Below are 23,443 nucleotides of genomic sequence, written 5' to 3' on the forward strand. Positions count from 1 at the left end.
TTGTTACTTCACAAACAGACACAACTTTGCTCATATCATTACCTTTCACCTTAGTATCCTCATTTTCTTTAACTGAACGTCTTGATTAATAATATGCTAGAAAATCTCTACCTGCAGAGACATATTTCTATGTTAAAACAAAATTCCTGCATTTTATATTGCCATCTTGCCACCCTAGGTGTTGCACTTCTCTGAACTTTTTGTAGGGAACTAATCTATTAATTGACGATAGCTAATTCTTAATCTGAATTTAGTGACATACACACATTTTCTCAAATGTTCCGTGCCCCACCAACATACAAGCGTTTCCTTCTTCAAAGTGGAATATTTTAATTCTGCAGTCCTTAGTTGTATTGACACAGAAGGAATGGTGACCAGTTTTCCCAAATTCTACATCTAGCATCTGTCAAGATGATAGAATCACATTTTGTATTGAATGCAGTCTATGATGGGGCACCAGCAATGGCCTTCTTCAACACATTAAAATCTGATATACATTATTCATCCCATGCAAATTGTGGATTTTTTTCATGAATACTCTCATGTGTTTTGTTTAGTCTGAAAGTGTCGGAATTAATTTAGCATAATATTCAGCCAAACCTAAAAATAACCTGGGTTGATCTTTATTCTGTGTTTCTGGTGCCTCTTTGATAGCTTTAATCAAGCTTTGTTTTGGTGATATTACATGTTTTCCAATGTTGTGGCCTAGGTAATCAACTGACTCTACTTCAAATTTACATTTGTCCTTTGATAACCTTAATCTATTATTATGTAAAATAGTTAACACTTTACAAAAAGTTTCTGTATGACCTTTCTTTGTTTTACCAAACACCAGAATTTCGCCCTGAAAATTCATTACATCTTTTTCATTCTTAAGTAATCTATGCATAACTATTTGAAAAACTTTGGATGCAGAAATTAATCCAAATGGCATCCTCTTATACTTTTACCCCCCTCTTGTGTTATAAAAGAGCAATACTGTTTGCTTTCATCATGTAAAGCAATCTTGTAATAAGTACTAGACAGGTATAACATGGAAAAAACTATGGTTCAATTCAATTGAGAAAACATTTCCCTAGTATTGAGTAATGGTTGGTGATCCACCCACATACATTCATTAAGATCTCTTAAGTCAACCCATAGTCTAATCTTACCATTTGGTTAATGCATCACAATCACATGTGATAACTACTCAGATTAATCTATTTCCTACATTCTATTTAGATTTCATAGTTTTTTTAAACTCATCTTTGAATGCATTTCTCATAGATAGAGGAACATTTCTCACTTTGTGGACTTTAGCTACAGCACAAACTTTCAAAATGATCTTATGACCAAACCTTTTTAATTATCCAAGTGTGAATGAAATAAAAATGTAGTTAATAAACTCTACCACTACATGGCCTTATTTTCATCAACTTGCACAGTTAGATCACTGTACCTTAAAACCTGATAAGGATGAATTGGATTAAGAGTAAACATTAGATCTCTCTGTTGTGTCCATCTTAACAAAAAAGTATCTTCATTAGCAACATATATTTTGTTATCAATGGTTGTGCCTTTGTAACTCAAAGTTGAAGTAGAAAATCCATCTACATTAATAGGATTGTTTTCTTAACCCACTATTCTAATGTCAGGGGATAACAGCTCAACATTGCGAACAGATGTAATAAATTATCACCAATCTGTCTATGTCTTGCTCCTGAATCTGCAGTGAACCTCATCTCTTTAAAGATACCTATATCTACATAACAAAATGTGACATCCTTCTTTCTGTAATAAATTTTATGTATATACTCAAGATACATTATGATCTTATTTAACTTATCTATGCCTTCTATTTGGCTCACCCCAAATATAATAAGGTCAATACTTACATCGATTGGTCTTTCTAGTAGAGTCTCTAGTGTCTTACCCACTTCATGCCAGAACTTTTCGAGCTGGGGAAACTACCGAAACATATGCAGGTCATCTGCTTTCTCCTTTCCACATTTAGGGCAGTTTTTTGTTTTTGCCCCACTACATTTGTATAGCCTCTTCGGGGTCCAGTAAGCTCTATGAGTGGTAAATAAATGGTTTCTCCTTAAAGCAGCAAATTTTAAAATAAACCAACATTTTTCCATGGATACTCCCCATATTTTTTGTACTTCCAGCGTCGGCAGATCAATCCCCCAGGTCGCATCTGGAATTGTAAAGTCCTCCTCTCTAGCTGATATGAGGGCCCAGTGCCATCGTGAGACTTCTTTTTTTTTTTAGAGACACACTTCCCTGAATTTCCTTCTCCAATGTACTGTTTCCTTTTTTACAGTCTGCTAGAGTCTTAGCCCAACTTGAGAGTTGATAATATCTAAATTTTGATAAAGTGCCATTCGTTGTATTTACAAGTTGGTCCCAGTCAATAATATTGTTATCTGTTAGCATCTGACCCCATTTGAGTATTCCTGCTAACCTTAGCGGGATTGCAAGCCTATCCTTAAGGCATTTAGGAGTCCCTGGTGAGTCCCATATGGGAGCATATTCACTGTGATATGGTATCTTCAATGTACATCTAATGTGGTGCCATAATTTTGCATATGACTTGAGGACCTTCAGTTTAACCTTTTTAAAATATTTTGGATGTCCAAACATGTATAAAAAATGTCCTTCTGCACCAGTCATAGCTTGCAAATAGGCGGGATACTGTTCATATTCATTTAAAAGAACCCTCATGTATTTGAACAGGAAAGCCATATAATATTCTAGTATATCTGGGCTTGCTATCCCACCTTGTTCTTTTTTCCACCTTAGCTTTTTCCAAGCTATTCGTGTTCCTTTTTATGACCGTATGAAGCTGTTTAGATTCCCTTGTAGTTTCTTTATTGATTCCCTCTTAAACTCTAATGGAATTGAACTAAAATGTAGGTGAATCTAGGTAAGATTGACATTTTTATCATGTTTGATCTTCCCATGAAGGTCAATGGGATACCCCCATACTTTAAGTAATTTCCTAATCTCAGCAAAAATGTTATTAAAATGTATCTGGGCTATTTTATCTATATCTTTAACCAATTCCAGACCTAGATATCTTATCTTCTCCTTTACAAGTTGGTTATTGCTATGGGTATTCCATTCCATGATTTCCGTTTTTGACTGATTAATCAGATATCCAGAAACTTTCCCATATTGTTCCAAAGTTTTTTCTATGATATTAAAAGACCCTGCTAAATTATTCGTAAAGATCATTAGGTCATGCATGTAAAGGGTGACTTTTTTCTCCCACCCTTGATAGCAATAAGGTGATATTTAGGGGTTATTTCTGAGATTTTGCGCTAAAGGTTCAATGTAAAAATTAAAAAGCAGAGGAGACCGACACCCCTGTCTCGTACCTCTCTTGATCTTTATCTTATCTGTGAGGTTCCCGTTAATTCATATTTTGGCCTCTGGATCTCTATATAGTCTCTTGACCATTTCTTCGACATTTTCCCCAAGTTTGTATTTTTCCAGGACGCTGTTCAGGAACGACCAGTTTACCCTGTCGAATGCTTTGGCTGCATCAAAGGTAATGATAGATAGGGGCATCTTTTCTTGTATGGCTAGTCTATTGTTCCGATTAATTCGTGGGTCAAATCCTGAATCTGTCTCCCTTTCACGAAACCCTTTTGATTAATGTTAATTAGGGATCCGGCAACTTTCCTCAGCCTCTTCGCCATAATCTGCGTAAATATCTTGTAGTCGCAGTTTAAGAGGGATATGGGCCTGTACGACTCGCATTTCCCCGGATTTTTTCCGGGTTTTAGTAAGATGTTAATTACTGCATCATTCCAAGAGTCGGGAAAGTCTCTTTTATCAACAAAAATATCATTTATCAATTTTGTGAGGGGGGGACCAAGACATCTCTTAGTTTGGTGTGTAGTTCATTAGGTAGAGCATCCGGGCCAGCGGCCTTGCCTTTCTTTAAACCTCTAATGACTTCCTCTGCTTCTTTATTTGTAACATTGTCGTTCAGGTCTTTTCTTTCGTCTTGTGTTAGTAGTGGGAGATCTAATCTTTCTAGGTAGCTATGGAGTTGTTCTTTTGTTGGCGTAATGTCTTTGGTGTATAACTCTTCGAAGAATTTCACAAATTCTTGCATGAACACAGTACCTTCAGAACTCATTTCTGCGGGATTCCAAGTTTGGATACCTGCAATCTTGTTTCTGGTTTGATCAGTTTTTGTCTTCCAGGCCAGCATCTTGCTGAATCCTTCTCCGTACTCATAATGGGACAGTTTACTTGCCTCCCATTTTTCTCTCACTATGTTCTCCAGGGTTATTCTGAGGGCTTCTTTTTGTTTTACCTTTCAGACTCTATCCTTTCCGTCTCTGATGTTAAAGATTCTCTTTCTAATAGTGTATCTAGGAGTTTTATGGTGTCTTCCATTTGACTGATTTTATGCTTCATTCTTTTGGATTTGGATGCCGCAATACCCAATAGTTTTCCTCTGATTACTGCCTTATAGGCATCCCAAGCTACTTGTCTAGAGGTACTATTTTTATTAGCTAGAAAATAGTGCTCTGTTTCTGTTATTAGAGCTTCTATATTTTGTGGATCCGCTAAAATTGTGCGCTCAACTGTCCATCTTGCAGGTGCAATAGCATGCTTCATTCGAAGTTTAGCAAGAGCGCAGAATGATCAGATAGGTGGGCAGGCAGATGTTCCGCTCTTTGGGTGCTATCAATTAGGCTTCTATCCAACAAAAAATAGTTAATTTTGGAAGACTGTCCTAATTTCTTATTTTGAAATGTAAAGCGTTGCACTTTATCCCCTTTCACCTTGATGTCGACTAAGACCAAATCTCTTATGCATAGCCCTAGCCACTCCCTCATTTTTAAAAGATTTGCTTCTTTTCTAGCTGGAAGACGATCTAACTTTGGGTCTAAAATTATATTAAACTCTCCCCCCATAATTATAGGGGATGAGGCCATTAGTAATTGTGTATATAGCTTTTGTAGTGGGTCAAGGTCGTCTGTGTTTGGGCCATAATAACCAATAATAGTGTACCGTTTATTGGATATTCTTACTTTCCAGTCCACCTCAAATGACTGTATCCTTGCCTTAAGAGATTGTTTAAATAATATAGTTACTCCCTTATTACAGCAATCCTGATTTGTACAGGCGTAAGAGTCTACCCATCTCTGAGTCTTTATTATTTCTTACCATTCTTTTTCCAGGAGATGAGTTTCTTAAAATATTATAATTTCACTGTCTATTGATTTTAGATACTAAAATATTCTCCTTCTCCGGCTCTTGGTTCTGAGACCATTAACATTCCATGAGAGTATGTTAACTGCTGCTGGGTCTTTCTTCATTGTTTTTTCTATTTTTTTTTTATTCTGGGGTCTTTCTACCATCTTACCGTTCCCTTTCTCCTTCATTTTGTTTTGTGAGGACTTATTTTTGTTTTTTTCCCCATTTTGCTCCCCACCCACCTGCTTATATTTTTTTACTTTTATCGTTATTGATTCATCCCTCCCTGGAGAAGCGTCCCTTCTTTCTTCACTGGGCAATATTGATAGCCCTCTTTGAGCTCCATGCTCTCCGCACGGATATTCTGTTTTACTGTTACTCTCGCATTTGTTCCAAGAAGTGCTCAACCTCTTTTGGCTCCCTAATGTTGTGCATTTTATTCCTCCACATTATTCTTAGGGCAGCTGGGAACTGCATCTGAACTGTTGCGCCAAGAGATCTTAACTGTTGCATCTGCTGTCCAAGTTCCCATTGTCTGTCTTGGGTTGCCTTAGAAATGTCTGATCGAATTCTGAATGACCACTCGTCTTTGTTGTAGGAGCCCTTTTTCAAGGCCTCACTCAGAATTTGTTCCTTGAGGGTGAAGGTTCTAAAACTTTTCAGGATTTTCCTCGGGGGTTTCCTTGTCTTGTTTTTGCCAAAGGGGTCTCGATGCACCCTCTGTATGTCTTCTGCTAAAACTGCTGCTTTTGCCCAGGGAAAATTCTCTTCAAGCAGTGATACTATGTATTTTTTAATGTCGTCCCCTTCTTGCCCTTCTGGCACATTCAAGATCCTTAAGTTGTTCCTCCTTGCTTGATTTTCCAAGGATTCGAGCTTATCTCTGAGGCTTCCTTCATTTGACTTCAGTGCCTTAATTTCCTTCTGGTGCAGTTCTACTTCTTTACTCAGGGTTTCAACTGCTGCCTTTACTGTTGTTACTCTCTCCCCCAGTGCATTCAATTTAGTGTCCAGCATCTCGCAAGCCTCTTGTATCTTAGATTGATTTTCCTCAGATATTGCAAATTTAGCCCTTATTTCATCTAACATTCTTTCCAGTATTTGTTTTGTAGAGTTCTGGGGGGGCTCAGAGGGTTTAGAATGTTGTTTGATACTTACTGCGCTATCTCCATTTGCATTTGTGCTTAGAGTCTGGATTTCTTCTATTGTGTTACCCTCTGCTTCTTGCGCCTGTGCTGGCTTTTCCTCCATACCTACCTCCTTACCCACTCACTTATTGTCAGAAAGGTTATCAGAAAGGTGATCTATCGGGTGAGATTTATTGGGGTGTAGGATTTTGCCCTCCACTTGACCAAGTTGTTCTTGCACTTGTGCTTTGAAGAATGATCTCAGAGAGGGGGTAACTTTAACCTTGATTCCTGGGGCTGCACCTGCTCCTCCTGCTCCTTTCCCTTTATTTTGTTTCCCTTTAGTTCTAGTGGGGAGTGCAGCCGCAACCTGTTTCTTACCCTTCTTTCTAGTACTTAGGGGGGCTATGTTATATTTTAGTGCAGCAATCGGGGTATTCTCAAGAAAATGCCTGTTTCTTAGGCAGTAAATTGTGCCTCTATTTAATTCACTGTCTGCCATTGTGCCTAACTCTGGGGAACAAGAGGTACTTAAATTTTCCCCCACTCCTCTCCAGATGATATGGTGCTGCCTTCGCCCTGTGCCTGAGATGTTCCCTTTAATTTTTTAACCCCCGCTAGTTTGATTACTCCTTTCATGCACTTTTCATCGCCTTCGCCTTTCTCTCCTTCAGCTGTGCGAGCTCCAATCGGTTTGTGTGGCCGCACTTCGCTTGCTCCTCGCGGTGTCCCGTTCGTTCTTGATGGGGGAAGTGAATCGCTGAGAGTCGCGACCCCGGAAGGAGACTCTGGCGGCCACCCTGCTGCAGTTCCGCTGTGCTTCCGAAACCTCCGACCAGACTCCGACGAAGACGCACTCCGTACTGCAGACGGCTGGTGCTGCCTTCTCACTGCCTTCTCACGGCTCCTTCGAAACACGGTAAGTTCATGCTTTAACTCCGGATCAAAAAAGATTACTTTTGTAGACAGCATGTCTTCCTAGTTCCATGATTCCCTTTAGGCACAGTATTTTGTGGTGGTTTTGAGCGCTTCAATCCGTTTTCCGCTTGGAGAGCATGGTGCTCCCGACCGGGCACTCTAGCCGGCCGTCATCTTCTCATTTCTTTCTTAATTTGTACCTTCTCTTTCTGTTAATTTTATTGGCAAGAAGGGAAATATATATTAGATGGATAAGCCCCTTACCACCTACTCACTGAGAATGGCTGGCTTCTATTCACAGGATAAACAGGTTGGACAGGAGTGGAAAACCTAGTAAAAAACACAATTTCTGGGAAATTTGGGAACAGTATAATCGGTGCAAGCAGTAACCACAATAATCTTTAAATTGAAACCATGAGTTATGAATGTCCAAAGTCCAATGATTAAGCGATGGCAATAATAAACAAGTAGAATGCTTGTTTGAGTAGCCAGGATGGCTAGCTCCCTCCTCTCGGAAACATTTATTGGTAATGGAAATAAAGGGACCCTCACTAAAAACAAGGAGAAACTCCCCAGATCAGACATGGAAACACGGGGAAGTGAAGGGTCGGAACCAGAATTGTAGGTGTTTTCTTACACAATCTATTGCTGAATGAGGACAAAAAAAAAAGATACATTAGGATCACTTTGCAATACTTTTTCGACATCGGTAGCATTATTTTTATCCACAGGATTGCTTTTATCAACTTTAATAATATTTCTACTTTTGCACATCCTCACATAGTGACCTTTGGTTGCTCAATATCTGCAAGTTTGACTAGTGGCTGGACACAACTAATCATTAGAAATATGTCATGGTAGTCACAACTTAAAATACACATATTCGTACCTTCTCGGATGTTACTAGGAATTTCAGCTTTGGCTTCAATGCTCACAGTTTTTTTCTACACTTTCCTTCTTTACCAGTTGGACTTCATTGGTTGCCTTAAGAGCTAATTCTCTCATGCCTAACGTAATTTCCCCAAATTGATGTGATAAGTCTATAGATTTCTCTAATGTTAAATCTTCCACTAATAACAACTTTTTTTCGCAATTTAACATCACATGTTTTATGTACCATTTGGTCACGTATCATATGTTCATGAAAAGCCCCATAATTACACTTAGCATCTAATATACTTAAATCCCTAACAAAAGCATTAGTCGATTCATTAAGCTATTGACCAAGAACTTGTGCCTAGCAACCACCTCATTTACTTTTTTAATATAATGTAAATCCAATTGTTTTATAACCATTTCATACATATCTATTTTGTTATTATGCTCATCTTCTAAAACTAATGGTGGTAAATGATACAACATCTGTCTTCACCAATTTCTTTCATGTATACCTGAAATTCATTTTCCATTGTGCCCATTCAATATTTAAGTCACTAGGATTTGATAAAAAGAGTGTGGCACTGTAATTCCTTCCATGAAACACCAATAATGTGTACTTTGGAAGGTGTGCGAATAACTCAAGGTGTTACAGTATGGCAATTATTCACCTCAAAGAATAGTCCAAAGCTGGCAAACCAAACTCACAACCATTCACAGCGGTGTGAATCATGGGATGACCTCCAAACAGAATTGCAAATCTTTTCATAACAATCTTAACTGGGTGTCAGTCAATCAAACCTGAACCCGTTAAGGTAAACGTAAACAGGTAAATTCAACACAGAATATTGAAGTATGGTTGTTGAATGTGACAACACGTGTAAATGTTATTTCACATTGAAATAGTTCACCCAATATGGTCGCCGATACACGGCAAAACATGCAAGCATTCCTGCTACAGCAGTCACAAGCTGTCTGCCTTGCACTCAGATACTTGAGCTGTCCTCATGTGCTTCTGCTCTTGTGCAGACACTCTGCTGCCACACTCCTCAGGCCTTGCACAAATGCTTTGTCCTTCTGCATCTGTGCTTTTGCGCAGTCCTTGCTAGCATGTAAACTCACCTTATTCCAGCCAAATCTTTTGAAATAAATTTTTCCCATGTGCTTCTGTTAAACCAGACAATGTCCTCCACCACTGGCATGGATCACTCAGAAAGCCGCCTCACTGTAATAATGGTCTTTGTTTATGCCAGTGTACTGTAAACCTCACTACAGTGCTCCAGACTTCCCTCCATTAGGCCTGCTCAATGCCAGTTTAACATTCAATACTCCAATGAAGAGGCCATAATGGCAAGGATTGATTATAGTGAGTAGTTCTTCGAAATGGGATTCCTGGTTAGCTGAGGTATGCATCCAGGCAATGCAGGCACCACCACTTTGATCAGTGTATGCTAAGTACACACTAAAAGATAACCTGTGCACAGCCTTTGGTAGCCTGGCACAGAGCAGTCAGACTTATCTAAAGAGGCAACATGTAAATTATTTGTACAACATAATCCCACAGTAACACAATTAATACAAAGCAAAAATACTTTACACAGGTTTAGAAAGATAGATTATAATATTATAAACAAACCAAGACCAAAATAACAAAAAGCCAATGTATAGAAATTGAGGTATGAATTTTTGAGGAATAAGTGCAGTTAAGTGCATAGAAGGAAGTAGCGCTAAAAAGGTTACTTTAGGTCATGCTGAACCAAGGCAAAGTGAAAGTTCAGGCTGACCTTGAGGGACTGCTGGCCGACTACAGGACCCACGCAGGGACAGGTGAACAAAATACCTTCCCTCGTCATGAACAGCGAGATGAGTCCCACAGTTGCAGGATGTGTCGATCTTCTCCATGCAGTGTAGGCAAATGATGTGTCAGTTCCAAAGACTGGTGCTGGAGAATAGAGGCATCCAGCGATGCACTAGATTCTGGCACAGAGTCGAGAAGATGCACTGCTCTCACCAAGCAGCGGTGATACTCTGTCTGTTGCATCGATCTCTGGAGGAAAAGTGATGGTTCCAAGGTGATGCACCAATTTTAATCCTGCAGCTGGATCGATGCACTAGTTCTGCTGCACGCAGACAGGAAAAGCTTTGGCATCCATGTTGCAATATCTGGACCACTTACAGTGAGCCAGGCACAAGAATAAGGTTAGAAACTTTGTTATCCCTGAGTCTCAAGCAACATGAGGCAAGCCAACAAGCCCTTAGTGATCACGTGGAGGGAAGGCAGAGTGGAGCTTTCCTTCAGCACATTCAGAGAGCAGCAGGCATCAGGGAAAAACAGAAAAGAAGGCTTTCCAAATCAGCAGTCCAGTTGAGTCCTTCAAGCATGCCAGCAGTTCTTCTGGCAGAGCTAAGTAACAAGTCCAGTAGTGTCTGATTTTAGGGGGTCAGAGACCCAGTACTTATACCAAAAGGGCCTTTGATGTGGAGGTGACTTGAAAGCAGCTCTCTGAAGTGCACAAGTATTCCTTTCAACCCAGTTCTGTCTGCCAGGCTATCTGAGGGGGGTAATCAGTCCTTTGTGTAGGGGCAGGACATAGCCTATTCAAGTGAAGTGTTAGCCCCTTCCTTCCATCCTGGCCAGGCACGGCTATCAGAATGCAGATGTATATAGATGGGTACTCAGACACACCTATCCTTCTTGTGGCTGTCTGGAGGGAATTCACAAAGTGTAGGGGCAGGACACAGCCTATTCAAGTGAAGTGTTAGCCCCTCCCTTCCATCCTGCCCAGGCAAGGTTATCAAAATGCAGATGTACATCGATGTGTACTCAGAAACACCTATCCTTCCTGTGTTGCGGCCGTCTGGACGGAATTCACAAAGTGTAGCTGTGACCCAACCCAGACGCATATTGTAGAAAATCTGCAAAGCACATAGAGTTTTAGGCACCGAGAAATGTCCACTTTCTAAAAGTGGCAATTCCAAAACAGTATTATGAAACCCAACTTCATCAGTAAGGAAATGTTTCATTACCAAAGGTGCAATAAGGAATTCCAAATGCCAGCAAATGGGAGGGATATGCCTTACAGTAGTGAAAAAGGAATTTGGGTGTTTGTCACAACCAGGACATGTAAAGATTAAGCACACATGTCCTCTCTTTTACTTACATGGCACCCTGCTCTTAAGGGGTACTTAGATCCCACCTTGGAGGTGACTTATACGTAATAAAAGGGGAGTTTAAGGATTGGAAAATAGTTTTAAATGCCAAGCCAAAATGGTCAGTAAACTGCACACACAGGCCCTACAGTGACAGGCGGGAGACCGGTTTGATAGGCTACTTCATTGGGTGGCACAATCAGTGCTGTAGGCCCACTTGTAGCGTTTACTTTACGGGCCCCATGTATATGGCATACCACTTTACAAGGGACTTATATGTAAATCAAATATACGAAACAGGTGGAAACCATCTATACTATGCTTGGAGGGGAGAGCACATGCACGTTTGCACTGGTCAGCAGTGGGAAAGTGCTCAGGGTCCTAATACCAGCACAAAGAAGGTCAGAAAACACAGGAGGAGGGAGGCAACATATTTAAGGTGACCCTTCAGAGACGGCTGTTTTCTCTTCCCAAGGAAGGAGCCTGGTCCCACTGTCACTTGCTTGAATCTCGGCATAGTTTGTAGAACCTGATGTGTGTCAAGATTCCAGGCAAAACATCACACACCTGCTTGTCAAACAATTCTGTTCTGAAAAAACAAACTCCCAAAGTGTAAGTATGTTTTCTCTGGAGAAAATATGTATGACTTTTAGGTGCAGGAAGTGTTCTCCCTGTGTGACTTGGCCATTGTGATTTCCCTGCCTGTGTTCACTATGCAGTTCCTTCAGGTCAAATCTTTACACCGACAGAGATAGCATAGGCTCTACCGATATAAATCTGCCACTTCTCTAAACTGAGTGCTGGGACCACAAGCTTGGTATGACAGGAGCACCTCTAATTTAAGGCAGTCTTCCTGCTCTGCTATACAGTAAATGAGGCTAGAGGTCTGTTTTATGCCAGGAAAAAGTTTGCTGAATAGGCCCCAAAGTATATATCATTGGCAGACCTTATTATGATGACTGTAAGTGACCATCCATTCTGATTGCAATCTAAAGTAGATAACTCCGTAATATCCTTTCACAATGTTTTCACCATACTTTTGATGTCTGATTAGCAATGTATGTATTATTCAAAAGAGTGCATAGATTCAAGTGATTTGTGTAAGGCCGTGTCTAACCCGCAAATTCCATCCACTAGAATGCACTGCCAATAATCAATAGAAAGAACTGGTAATCACTTATTGCAGCTGTATAAACTGTGTAGTGCTTTGAAGTTAGAAATAAGCTTTATTTGATGACATACCTTCAATATATTCACTCCCATGGTGCAAATGCCTCTGATTTTCATTATATTCTCCAAAGCCCCATTTTGAATCGTGAATATAGGCAGAATAGGGTTATAATGTTGGATAATACGCCCAAATTTTAAGCCTTTTGAGGGGGAACCTGGAAGATACTCCACTTGCATCTTTAAAGAAAAAAAGAGAAAACATAAGAAAATGGCATATTTTCATAAAATCTACACATACCAATGTAAACAAACACAACATGTGAGCCCATAGTATATATTTTAAAGTGTTGTTTGCAAGGGAATGTTTAGGTATCAATATCTAAAACATGGAAATCATTGAAACTAACGGTCTGCAATGCTGTTCTGTAATCCTACACAGTATTTAAAATGAGCAGGTGGCTGGTGGTGGTAGGCATTGGCATTTATTTCTCCCCACAGGGTCTCCAGAAATCGTCACACAGGTGTCAGTCCCAATAGAGTAACACAAGTGATGTGGCCCCTCTTACAGAATATGAAGAGGAGTCCCTGTGTTTACAATATCTTCTCATGGGTTATATCTACCCTGCACTGCAGGGGCTTTAGAGGCTTGTGTAACACCCCTGGGCAGACCCAAAAGTTGGTGGTCAATGCTATCTAAATTCTGCCTCGCCAAGACCTAATTATAGATTATTTAACAGCAGTTACTCCATCACCACAATGTGCATGAACTTTAATTTCAGTTACTAGTCTTGAGAAAGTTAAAACATTGTGTCCACTCTGTAGGATTTAACATATTGGGATCAGCATATTGCACATCTGATGACCCCCACTGGACTCAGAATTCTCGCTCACTGATTAAAAAAAAAATCTGGAATGTAGAGTGCATGCTCCTGTACCACTGATGTATCTGTCTGATTCCTCCTGACTTTGTGAGCCACTACACTACCCTTCCCATCCTATGTGGCTGCGTGAATGTGCCACGGAAGGCAGCTGACCACTTTGACAGCAGTCTCCTTCACTGAGTCTTGAAGTGCTTCAGCCATCCTCATGCCCCAATCCAGCTCTATAGAGTGAGTGACTTGCTGAGGTTGTGAGTGCAGGGTATGACTTGGTGTTGGTGAAACACCCCTGGCACAGACCCTACTCCCTCCAGGTTTGAAGTTAGATGGCATATTTATGCATGAACCCTGATCCGGCCAGACCTATGTGGAATATCAGACTCAGTTAGGTCAATTCAGTTATTTGAACAGGTGTTTTCTGGGTCTGGTTTTTCCTGGTGCTGGCAGACAACATTCAGGGCTCAGGCATCACTGCCAGAAGTAAGAGAGGCCTGAGCAATGATGGTAGAACAACAACTCTGCAAAAGCATCAGAACAAGAATCAAGAGCATTTCACAAATGGAAGCCAGCACACCTGATTCTAGTGGCAATGGCTCCAGTTGTGACAGAGTGACTTCACATTCTGTGCAACTGACACAATACTACTGTGACCTGCGGTGGTGAGCACTGCAGGAACATCAGCAGTGAGTGGACACAGGAGGACATAATTGGTAAACTTGGTGATAACCCAGTGTAAATTCCTGGTACTAGATGCTAGCATGGTCCATTTGTTTCCACTACAGTGCTGACTGATGCTCTGAAAAATCATGGATAGTGGCAGTGACCAGTCAATCCCTGAACCCTGACAAACTTAACATAACGGCCGCATCATGCATGGACCAGTGGCCAACACACGCCTCATCTGTGACCTTACTGCCTAATTGGAGAGTTAGATGCAGTGGTGAAGGAGACTGGTCAAATCTTCAAGTCTACAAGAGATTGATCACAGACTTTCATAGCTATTAACAAAGGTAACTTACACTTGTCTGTAAAAAACTTTGAAATTCACCAGTTATAGTTATCTCTAGTAACTATGACACATGCCCTAAGGTAACAATAACTTGTGCCCTTGCCATGAACAGGTAATTTTCCCCCATATTAGAACATTGGAATTTTGGGAACTTCATTGAAAACAATGGAGTGCTCTGGGCTTCTAATATGCGGTAGAAGCCCGAAGCTCCAACATTCCAATGTTGTCATTCACAGCTGTTCTAATAGCCTTACAGCTCTCTTTAGCTGGGCTATACTGGCATTAAATTCCTGCTCCCTTGTTAAAGGCCTTCGCCTTCAGCTCGGTCGCTACGGTGGGCTACAAGGCTATATTAAATCACTAATGACATGTTCTATAACATTATCGATAACATTACTGCAACATTTAAAATTAAATCATTGTTGACAAGAATGTGCATCGCAGGGCACAAATTATAGTTACCCTAGGACATGAGTTATAATTAATAGAGATAAATACAACTGGTGAATTTCAGTGTTTGTTTTAGTTTAATACATAATGTTGTCACAGAAACTTTCACCTATTTCACCTAACTATAACGTCAAGCAACAAAATACAAAGAGGGTTGAGGCAAAGAGCCTGCACCTGTTACCTAAAGTGGCTTAATAGTATAACGATGGTGCTAAAAGCCAGGAAGTGCACCACTCTCCACTTCCTACTGGGTAAAACCAAAATACAATCACAAAAAGGTTTTGGGATTAGCACCCATCAATTAGAAATTTCAATAAAGTTCATTAAGACATCAAAAATATCCATGATGATTCGTGGAAAAAGCAGGTCCAAATTTTTTCTTATAGTCGCAAAGATTTATTGATAAATGTAGTCAGTCATTAAAATCCAATGGTCACAAAATTAATTTAGCCAACGCGTTTCGTCTCATGCGAGACTTCCTCAGGGCTAAAAGAAAACATATATACACTCCACTTAAAAACTGTACATATACATATATACAAACAAACGTTACATTTGTGTCTCAATCAAAACCAGAATATTATTGAGTTACCTACTCTAAATGTTTACAAATTTATTCGTGTCTGCATAGCGTAAGTAGACTGTATGAAAGCTGAATACTTCGTAAGGACGTGCTCTTTAAGGTATTAAAGGTAAGGAATTATGTTAATTCTTCTGTAGCGAGCACGAGACAGTAAATTGTATTCACAACTGTATGAAATGCCTCTTTGCGAAATCATGAACATATTGATATATAGTTAATACTTTTATCTTCCTCTCGGATAAATCATATAGTCATATAAGCCTTGAATATTATTCCACTAATTTGTTTTTTTGTATTAATTTGTTATGATCATGTTATTCGAATAAATTTGTAAACATTTAGAACACGTAACTCAATAATATTCTGGTTTTGATTGAGACAATAATTAATGTTTGATTGTATATTATCCTACTGGCGGTCGCCAGTAGGTAGTTATAGTTAGGACCTATTTGCCATAGGAAATCCGCAACATTCTATTCCCAATACGTCTGGTGCTGGTTGATGAATCCTCGTGAAATTTTCCAAACTTTTGGCTAGCTCCGCTCCGCTCCTACCCTGAAAGTTTTGTCGTGATTCGTCATGCGGGGGCCGAGAAAAAAGGGGGGTCCCAAAACACGTTTCCCCCATGCAATTTCCCATAGGATCTGTTGTCGCAGCTACAGCCCGAACCGCTGAACGGAATGACACCAAATTTGGCAAAGAGGTAGTCCTCAGTTCAGACTCGTGCCTTTTGCATAAATGGTGTGAATCCGTTCAGTAGTTCCTGAGAAAATTAGAGTTAAAAGTACATAAATATCTATGGCCGGGGAGGATCCGCGGACCCTACCCGCACTGTAAGCGTACCCTCCCCGAACCAAGCGCGCACCCTCCCGATCGCGTGCTGAATGCTAATTGGCTGTCGAGTGTCTGTCTACATTCGAAACCAGGAACTGTTGGCGGCCATTTTCTGCCTCGGTAGAAGTGAGGCTGAAGAAGCAAGGGGAATAAGTGTGTAAAACATATAAAGGGGGCAGAGTGGAAATACTCTGACCCTCTAGAGGTGCTTAGGAGGTCCTATAAGGACCCCCTGGGGCCCACTTTATTTATTTATTTTTAAACGGCGAAATGCACGGTGCGCGCATCCTATCGCGTTGGGTGCATGGATTGTCTCGCGTTGGGTGCGCGGATCCACGGAATGTTTTTTTTTAAAAAAGACAAGAAATCATTGGTTGTATGACTACTTTCTACACTGAAAGGTAGGGTGTATATTTCTGTTTTTTAAAGGTATGATTCTTATTGGTTAACAAAAACAGATTGTTAGGAACATTATATATGATAAGCTGATATGTTGAAAAGTCAAGCACACTTCCTGTCTTGTTTAGCAACATTGTGTGCTGAACTTGTGACCTGTGTGCTCAGTGCAGTGTTTCATGACCTGTTTCTATGGTAAGAGGCAGAAGGCAGATTGGGGGAAAGGTTGAAATGTATTTCAGTTGGAAAGGGTTGAAATGTTTAACCAATAGAAATTTGTGTTTACTTTTGAGTTTATGTGTGAAGGATTGTGATTTAATGTTTACATGTATATGTGTGGAAAATGAAAGGGAAACATTTCCATTCTTGTTTTTGCTGAGAGGTGCACAGTGCAGAGATTCTGTAAAAGAAAATCTGGTGTGTGACTGATATACTTCTTAATCTACAAAACAACTTGAAAGGTGAGTTATTTAATTGTGAGGGGATGTATGTAGACTATTTTGATTTTAATCAGACTAATGTATTTCTCCTTCTAAAGTGTAGGGAGTACTTTTTTTCTCTACAATCTTATTGACAGTGTGTGTGCATCTAGAAACCATTCTGTGATAAGCATTTGTGTGTTTCATGTGTTTGCAGACAGATAACTGTACTGTTTTTATATTTTGGTAGAATTAGAAACCAGTCATTGTTTATGAATTTGTGAAATGAGTTATGTTTCTATACTAAAATGTAGTACTCTTTTTAGATGAAGAAATGTGTTTTGGTATAGTGCAAGGGATAGTGTTGTTTGTCTAGAATCACACAGTGAGTATGTGTGCATTTGGGAACCACTGTGAGAGAAGCATTTGGTAACATTGTGTATTTGCTGACAGATAACTGTTTTAAAACCTGTCATGTTGTCAAGTTTTAGTAGCATTAGAAGCCAGTCTTTGCTTATGCATTGATAAAAAAAGTCATGCTTTGACACTAATGTGCTGTACTTTAATATGTAGATTGTGTGTAGTCTCCTTACCCCTTGCACAGTAGTGAATGAGTTTTGGTAAGCTTCTAGGGATAGTGTTGCTTGTCTAGAAATACACTGTGAGTCTGTGTGCATTTGGGAAGAACCACTGTGAGAGAAGTATGTAGTAATATTGTGTATTTGCTGACAGATAACTGTTTTAAAACCTGTCTTGTCAAGTTTTAGTAGCATTAGAAGGCAGTTTTTGCTAATGCTTTGTTTAAATGGGTCAGGCTTTGACACAAAAGTGCAGTCCTGAAATATGTAGATTGTGTGCAGTTCCCTTACCACTTGCACTGTAGTGAATGAGTTTTGGTAAACTCCTAGGGATAGTGGTGCTTGTCTAGAATCACACTGTGAGTTAGTGTGTATTTGGGAACCACTGTGAGAGAAGCATTTGGTAACATTGTGTATTTTCTGAAAGATAACTTTTTTAAAACCTGTCATGTTGTCTAGTTTTAGTAGCATTAAAAGCCAGTCTTTGCTTATTCGTTGATTAAATGAGTTAGGCTTTGACACAAAAGTGCAGTCCTGAAATATGTAGATTGTGTGCAGTTCCCTTACCACTTCCACAGTAGTGAATGATTTTTGGTAAACTCCTAGGTATAGCGGTTGTTGTCTAGAATCACACTGTGAGTCTGTGTGAGTTTGGGAACCACTGTGAGAGAAGCATTTGGTAACATCATGTATTTGCTGACAGATAACTCTTTTAAAACCTGTCATGTTGTCAAGTTTTAGTAGCATTAGAAGCCAGTCTTTGGTTATGCATTGATAAAATGATTCATGCTTTGACACTAAAGTGCAGTACTGAAATATGTAGATTGTGTGCAGTCCCCTTACCCCTTCCACAGTAGTGAATGAGATTTGGTAAGCTGCTAGGGATAGTGTTGCTTGTCTAGAATCACACTGTGAGTCTGTGTGCATTTGGGAACCACTGTGAGAGAAGCATTTGGTAACGTTGTGTATTTGCTGACAGATAATTGTTTTAAAACCTGTCATGTTGTCAAGTTTTAGTAGAATTAGAAGCCAGTTTTTGCTTATGCTTTTATTAAATGAGTCAGGCTTTGACACAAAAGTGCAGTCCTGAAATATGTAGATTGTGTGCAGTTCCCTTATCAGTTCCACAGTAGTGAATGATTTTTGGTAAACTCCTAGGTATAGTGGTTGTTGTCTAGAATCACACTGTGAGTCTGTGTGCATTTGGGAACCACTGTGAGAGAAGCATTTGGTAACATCGTGTATTTTTTAGCAGATAACTCTTTTAAAACCTGTCATGTTGTCAAGTTTTAGTAGCATTAGAAGCCATTCTTTGCTTATGCGTTGATCATATGAGTCATGCTTTGACACTAATGTGCAGTACTTAAATATGTAGATTGTGTGCAGTACCATTACCTCTTCTAGACTAGTGAATGAGTTTTGGTGAACTGCTAGGGAGAGTGTTGCTTGTCTAAAATCACACTGTGAGTCTGTGTACATTTGGGTAAGGATTGTGAGAGAAGCATTTGGTAACATAGTGTATTTGATGACAGATAACTGTTTTAAAATCGGTCATGTTGTCAAGTTTTAGTAGCTTTAGAAGCTATTCTTTGCTTATGCATTGATAAAATGAGTCAGGGTTTGACACTAAAGTGCAGTACCATGTACTATTCTCTTCACTGTGCCAGAACTGAAAATTTAAAAGTTTTACCCAGGCACTAACCTAGCAGTAGTCTGATGATTTAGTCAGTTTCCAAGTACTCATGTTGTGAACCATACATTACCACATAGATTGCTTCAAATGTCTATGCAGTATGCATGCAGTCTTCTAACATACTATACACTTGTCTTTCACATTTTCAATTCGCTAGTCAGTATCCATACACTGCCAGGAAACACCCTGTAACTCCCTTTGCAGTCCTCTAGTGACCCATTTAGCACCATGTACTAATCCATTCACTGTGCCAAAACCCAAACACTTATAAATTCACCAAGATACTATCTTTGCAGTACTCTAATCATTCAGTCAGTGCCTAAGGATTCATGCACTGAGCCAGGCCTTAGCACATGGACTGCTTCAAACCCCTATCCACTATGAATGCAGTCTTCTAACCACCTAGACACTTGTCTTTCACACTTTCAATTCCCTAGTCAGTATCCATACAGTCCAGCAAACATCCTGTCACTCCCTTTGCACTCGTCTAGTGACCCATTCAGTACCAAGTACTAATCCATTCCCTGTGCGAAAAGCCTACCACTTATAAATTCACCTAGGCACTCTCCTTGCTGTACTCTAATCATTCAGTCAGTACCCAAGTACTCATGCAGTGAGCCAGGCCTTAGCACATGGACTGCTTTAAATGCCTATCCAGTATGGATGCAGTCCTCTAATCACCTACACAGTTGTCTTTCACACCTTCAATTCCCTAGTTAGTATTCATACACTTCTAGCAAACACCCTGTCACTCACCCAGTGTGTCTCCTTATAGTACTGTAATCATTTAGTCAGTTATCATGTAGTCTTTTAGTGAGGTAGGCTTTAGGGCATGAACTGCTTCAAAGTAGTATGCACTATGCATGCAGTCTTTTAACGATCGTCACACTTGTGGTTCAGGGCTATAGTTTCTTAGTCAGTTTTTATATAAAATGTGTTTGTACAGTAATGGAATAGTATAAATTTGAAAGTTATTAATATACATTTATTTGTGATTCTTTTTTACAGATACAGAACAGGAGTGGTTCTCATCTGTTTGCACTCTTCTCGTGCAAGATTGTTTGGATGAAGGGTCCTTAGGTGTTTCATCATTCTTGCCGTGCCGCACAAGTAGTTTTTGTTAGGATCCCCTCGTAACAGAACTCTTTTGCAAATCTTGCACGTGACGAAGGTGGCATTGGTCTTTGTTTGCCCCTCGAGAAAAGTAAAAAATTTCCACACCACTGAAGGAAAACGTTGTGGGCGTGGTGCATCCTCCAAAAATTCATCCTTAGGTTCGGTGAATATTTTACAGCGACAACATTTACAGTTTTTGTAAGTCAAACTTATAACATTTTGTTAGCTGTATGCATTTTATATATCTGTGATTTGTATCTTGTTTTTTTTTTAGAATAGCATGTTGTTGTTTTTTAACAATCTTTGAGATTGTTTTTTTTTTGCCCGCTGTTAAGTGATGAGTACGATTGAAATCACTATTTTTAGTGAAATTTAATATATTCTGAGAACAGCAAAAAAGGCAAAAAAATTACTTTGTGGAAACTATGCTGTGTTGTAAAAATGTATTATTACATGTTATAATTTTTTTTCCTCTTCTTTCACAGATCCAAATTTTAAAATAAGCATTTTTTATGAATTTACATTGGAATGAAAATGTGAAAAAAATGTGTACCATTTTTTATTCCTCTTACTGTGAAAGTAAGTTTAACTAAGTCTCAATATGCAGAATGAGGAGGTCTGCAAGAAGCTACAAAGTTGAAACATGTTTCTAAAAACACTCTGTTTATACCTATGTAGTTTTGAAATCTGACCATAATCAGATATCATGTGACCTGCAAAAAAAGAGATTTGAGGGGTTCATAATATTTCCCATTTTAGCTATTAAAGGACCGCAATTATTTCAATCATTCTTCTTTGAACATCTTTGCAGACAAAACTCTGTGCTTACCTTCTATCATTCACAAGGAATTTTAAAACCGTAAATATGTCACTTTTTGTAACATAGTTATTGCGCAAGACACTCTTTCATATTTACAAAGAGAGGAAAAGGCACTCTGTGCACGTTTTATACTCCATGTAAATACAACCTCATTATGTACACCTCTTTGCGTTGAAAGGGTGTTCTATAAGTGTTGTTGTGCAGGATTGCACTGAATACTCATAGAACAAGACACATGTCTAGATTTATCAGAAATCATGAATCTTGATATGTGAGTGAATGCTGCACCATTCTAAAATTGGTGTAGAAAAGCACAACAAGGAGAATTGTTTTCATTTCTCCACATTTTTATATCTTCAATGCATGCTGAAATGTTCAGCATACATTGAAGGAGAAAAATGCATTTTCTCATTGTTTTTGTGCAGGAAGGTGTGTCTTCCTGTAGAATAACAAACAGCACATGACACAGATATCCTTGCACTATGGTGCAAGGGTGCCTGTGTCACCACATGGCTGCAGTTTAAGCAGCCGTGCAGAGAGAAGCATAGATTTGCAACATATTTATGTACATATGTTGCATCCCTGTGCTTCGGAAGTACTACAGCACTGTAGTTAAAGAGGTTACTGTGTGATGCTGCAGCACTTCCTCATACTTCTGCACTTATACATTCACCATAAGCTACTAATGCATTCATTCAGTCAATTACGTACTACACATACATTCATCTAAACTTTCACACACTTACAAAAAATGCAGCTCTTTTCTTAAACTAGGAAAGTTAGTTCTTACAAGAACTTTTTTTTTCTTCTTTCTTCTTTTATATATTTTTTTGGGTTTTCTGAACAATTTTTTTTTTTTTTGTTTTTTCTGCAAAAAAACCCCAAAAAAAACCAGGAGTGTTTTTCATCCATCGGCACTCTTCTCGTGCAAGATTGTTCGGATGAAGGGTCCTCAGGTGCTTCATCATACTTGCCGTGCCGCATGAGTATTTCTTGTTAGGATCCCCTCGCGACAGGACTCTTTTGCAAATCTTGCACGTGACCAAGGTGGCATTGGTCTTATTCTGCCCCTTAGGAAAAGTAAAACATTTCCACACCACTGAAGAAAAACGTTCTTTGGGTGGTGCCTCCTCCAAAAATTCATCCTCAGATGTATGAGGAGATGCAGGTGATGCCTGCTGCCCTGAAGCCATTTTTGGTTGAAAAAAGTTAGAGGTAAGTGTAAACTTAGTCTAAAAAATCTTCTTCTCTCCAAAGAGATGGTCCTCCGAAGAAGGTCAAAGAAGAATGATTGAAATGGGTGGGGTCTTTCAATAGTTAGAAGAGGAAGTGTAATGAACCAATCAAATCTCTTTTTTTGCAGGTCACATGGGATCCGCGCACCCTGTGCGTATGCAGCACGCACCCAGCGCGCATCCGCGAAATTGAATTAAAAAAAATTATAGGATTAGATGTAAAAATATATTAGTTTTAAGACTAGTTTAGAGTTTGTCTTCAATTAATATTCACATGAAATACATATATATGCTTTTTTAAATGTTAAATTTTTTGCGGGTCCGCGCACCTACCGCCTCATAGACGCAGATGACGCATCGCGGAAGCGCGTAAACGTCGCATTACGTACATCGAACGTGTCGCGTATAGGCTGGGAGTCACGTACCGGTCACATTGGAATCGCGCACTAACCACATACCCGACGCATACCATGCGCGGATGCTACCACGTAGGGATCGAGAACGGTGCGCATAGGGTGCGCGGATCCAAAAACATTGAAAAAAATATATAAAATAAAGTTTTGAACATATAGTTAAAAAAATATTTTGAAAAATATAAAAAGATATGTTTGAAAAACCCATTAAGTTCAAATAATATTTTTTAATTTTTAAAAGAATTAATTGAAAATATAAGTTAAAAAATGGTGATAAAAAAGTATTTTAAAAAAAACATAATTAATGAAATTGACACACTGAATTTGAAAAATATACAAATCCAATCAAAATCATTATCTTCAGAGATAAGTTATAGATAGGAATTAGCATTTAAAATCCTTTGAAATTCATTGAAAAAACCATAGGTTTCATGCACGGTATAGTTAGGAATTGGCATTTAAAAAACCTTTGAAATTCACTGAAAAAAACCAAAGGTTTCTGGGGCGTTATAGTTAGGAATTGGCATTTAAAAAACCTTAGAAATTCACTGAAAAAAACATAGGTTTCAGGGG

At 39.2% G+C, this 23,443-nt stretch overlaps 1 protein-coding gene across 5 annotated transcripts in view; it reads right to left on the reverse strand.

Annotated features, from left to right (window-relative positions):
* The window catches only part of LOC146785767 (phospholipid scramblase 1-like), a 644,815-nt gene that overhangs the window by 166,097 nt on the left and 455,275 nt on the right, over positions 1 to 23,443 (reverse strand). For all 5 annotated transcript variants that reach the window (XM_085633631.1, XM_085633630.1, XM_085633627.1 and 2 more), the window contains one exon: positions 12,519 to 12,683. In XM_085633631.1, coding sequence (XP_085489757.1) covers positions 12,519 to 12,683 — 165 coding nt within the window. The remainder of the gene's footprint in view (positions 1 to 12,518; positions 12,684 to 23,443) is intronic.

Source organism: Triturus cristatus, chromosome 11 (genome assembly GCF_964204655.1).
Source record: "Triturus cristatus chromosome 11, aTriCri1.1, whole genome shotgun sequence".
Classification (NCBI taxonomy): domain Eukaryota; kingdom Metazoa; phylum Chordata; class Amphibia; order Caudata; family Salamandridae; genus Triturus; species Triturus cristatus.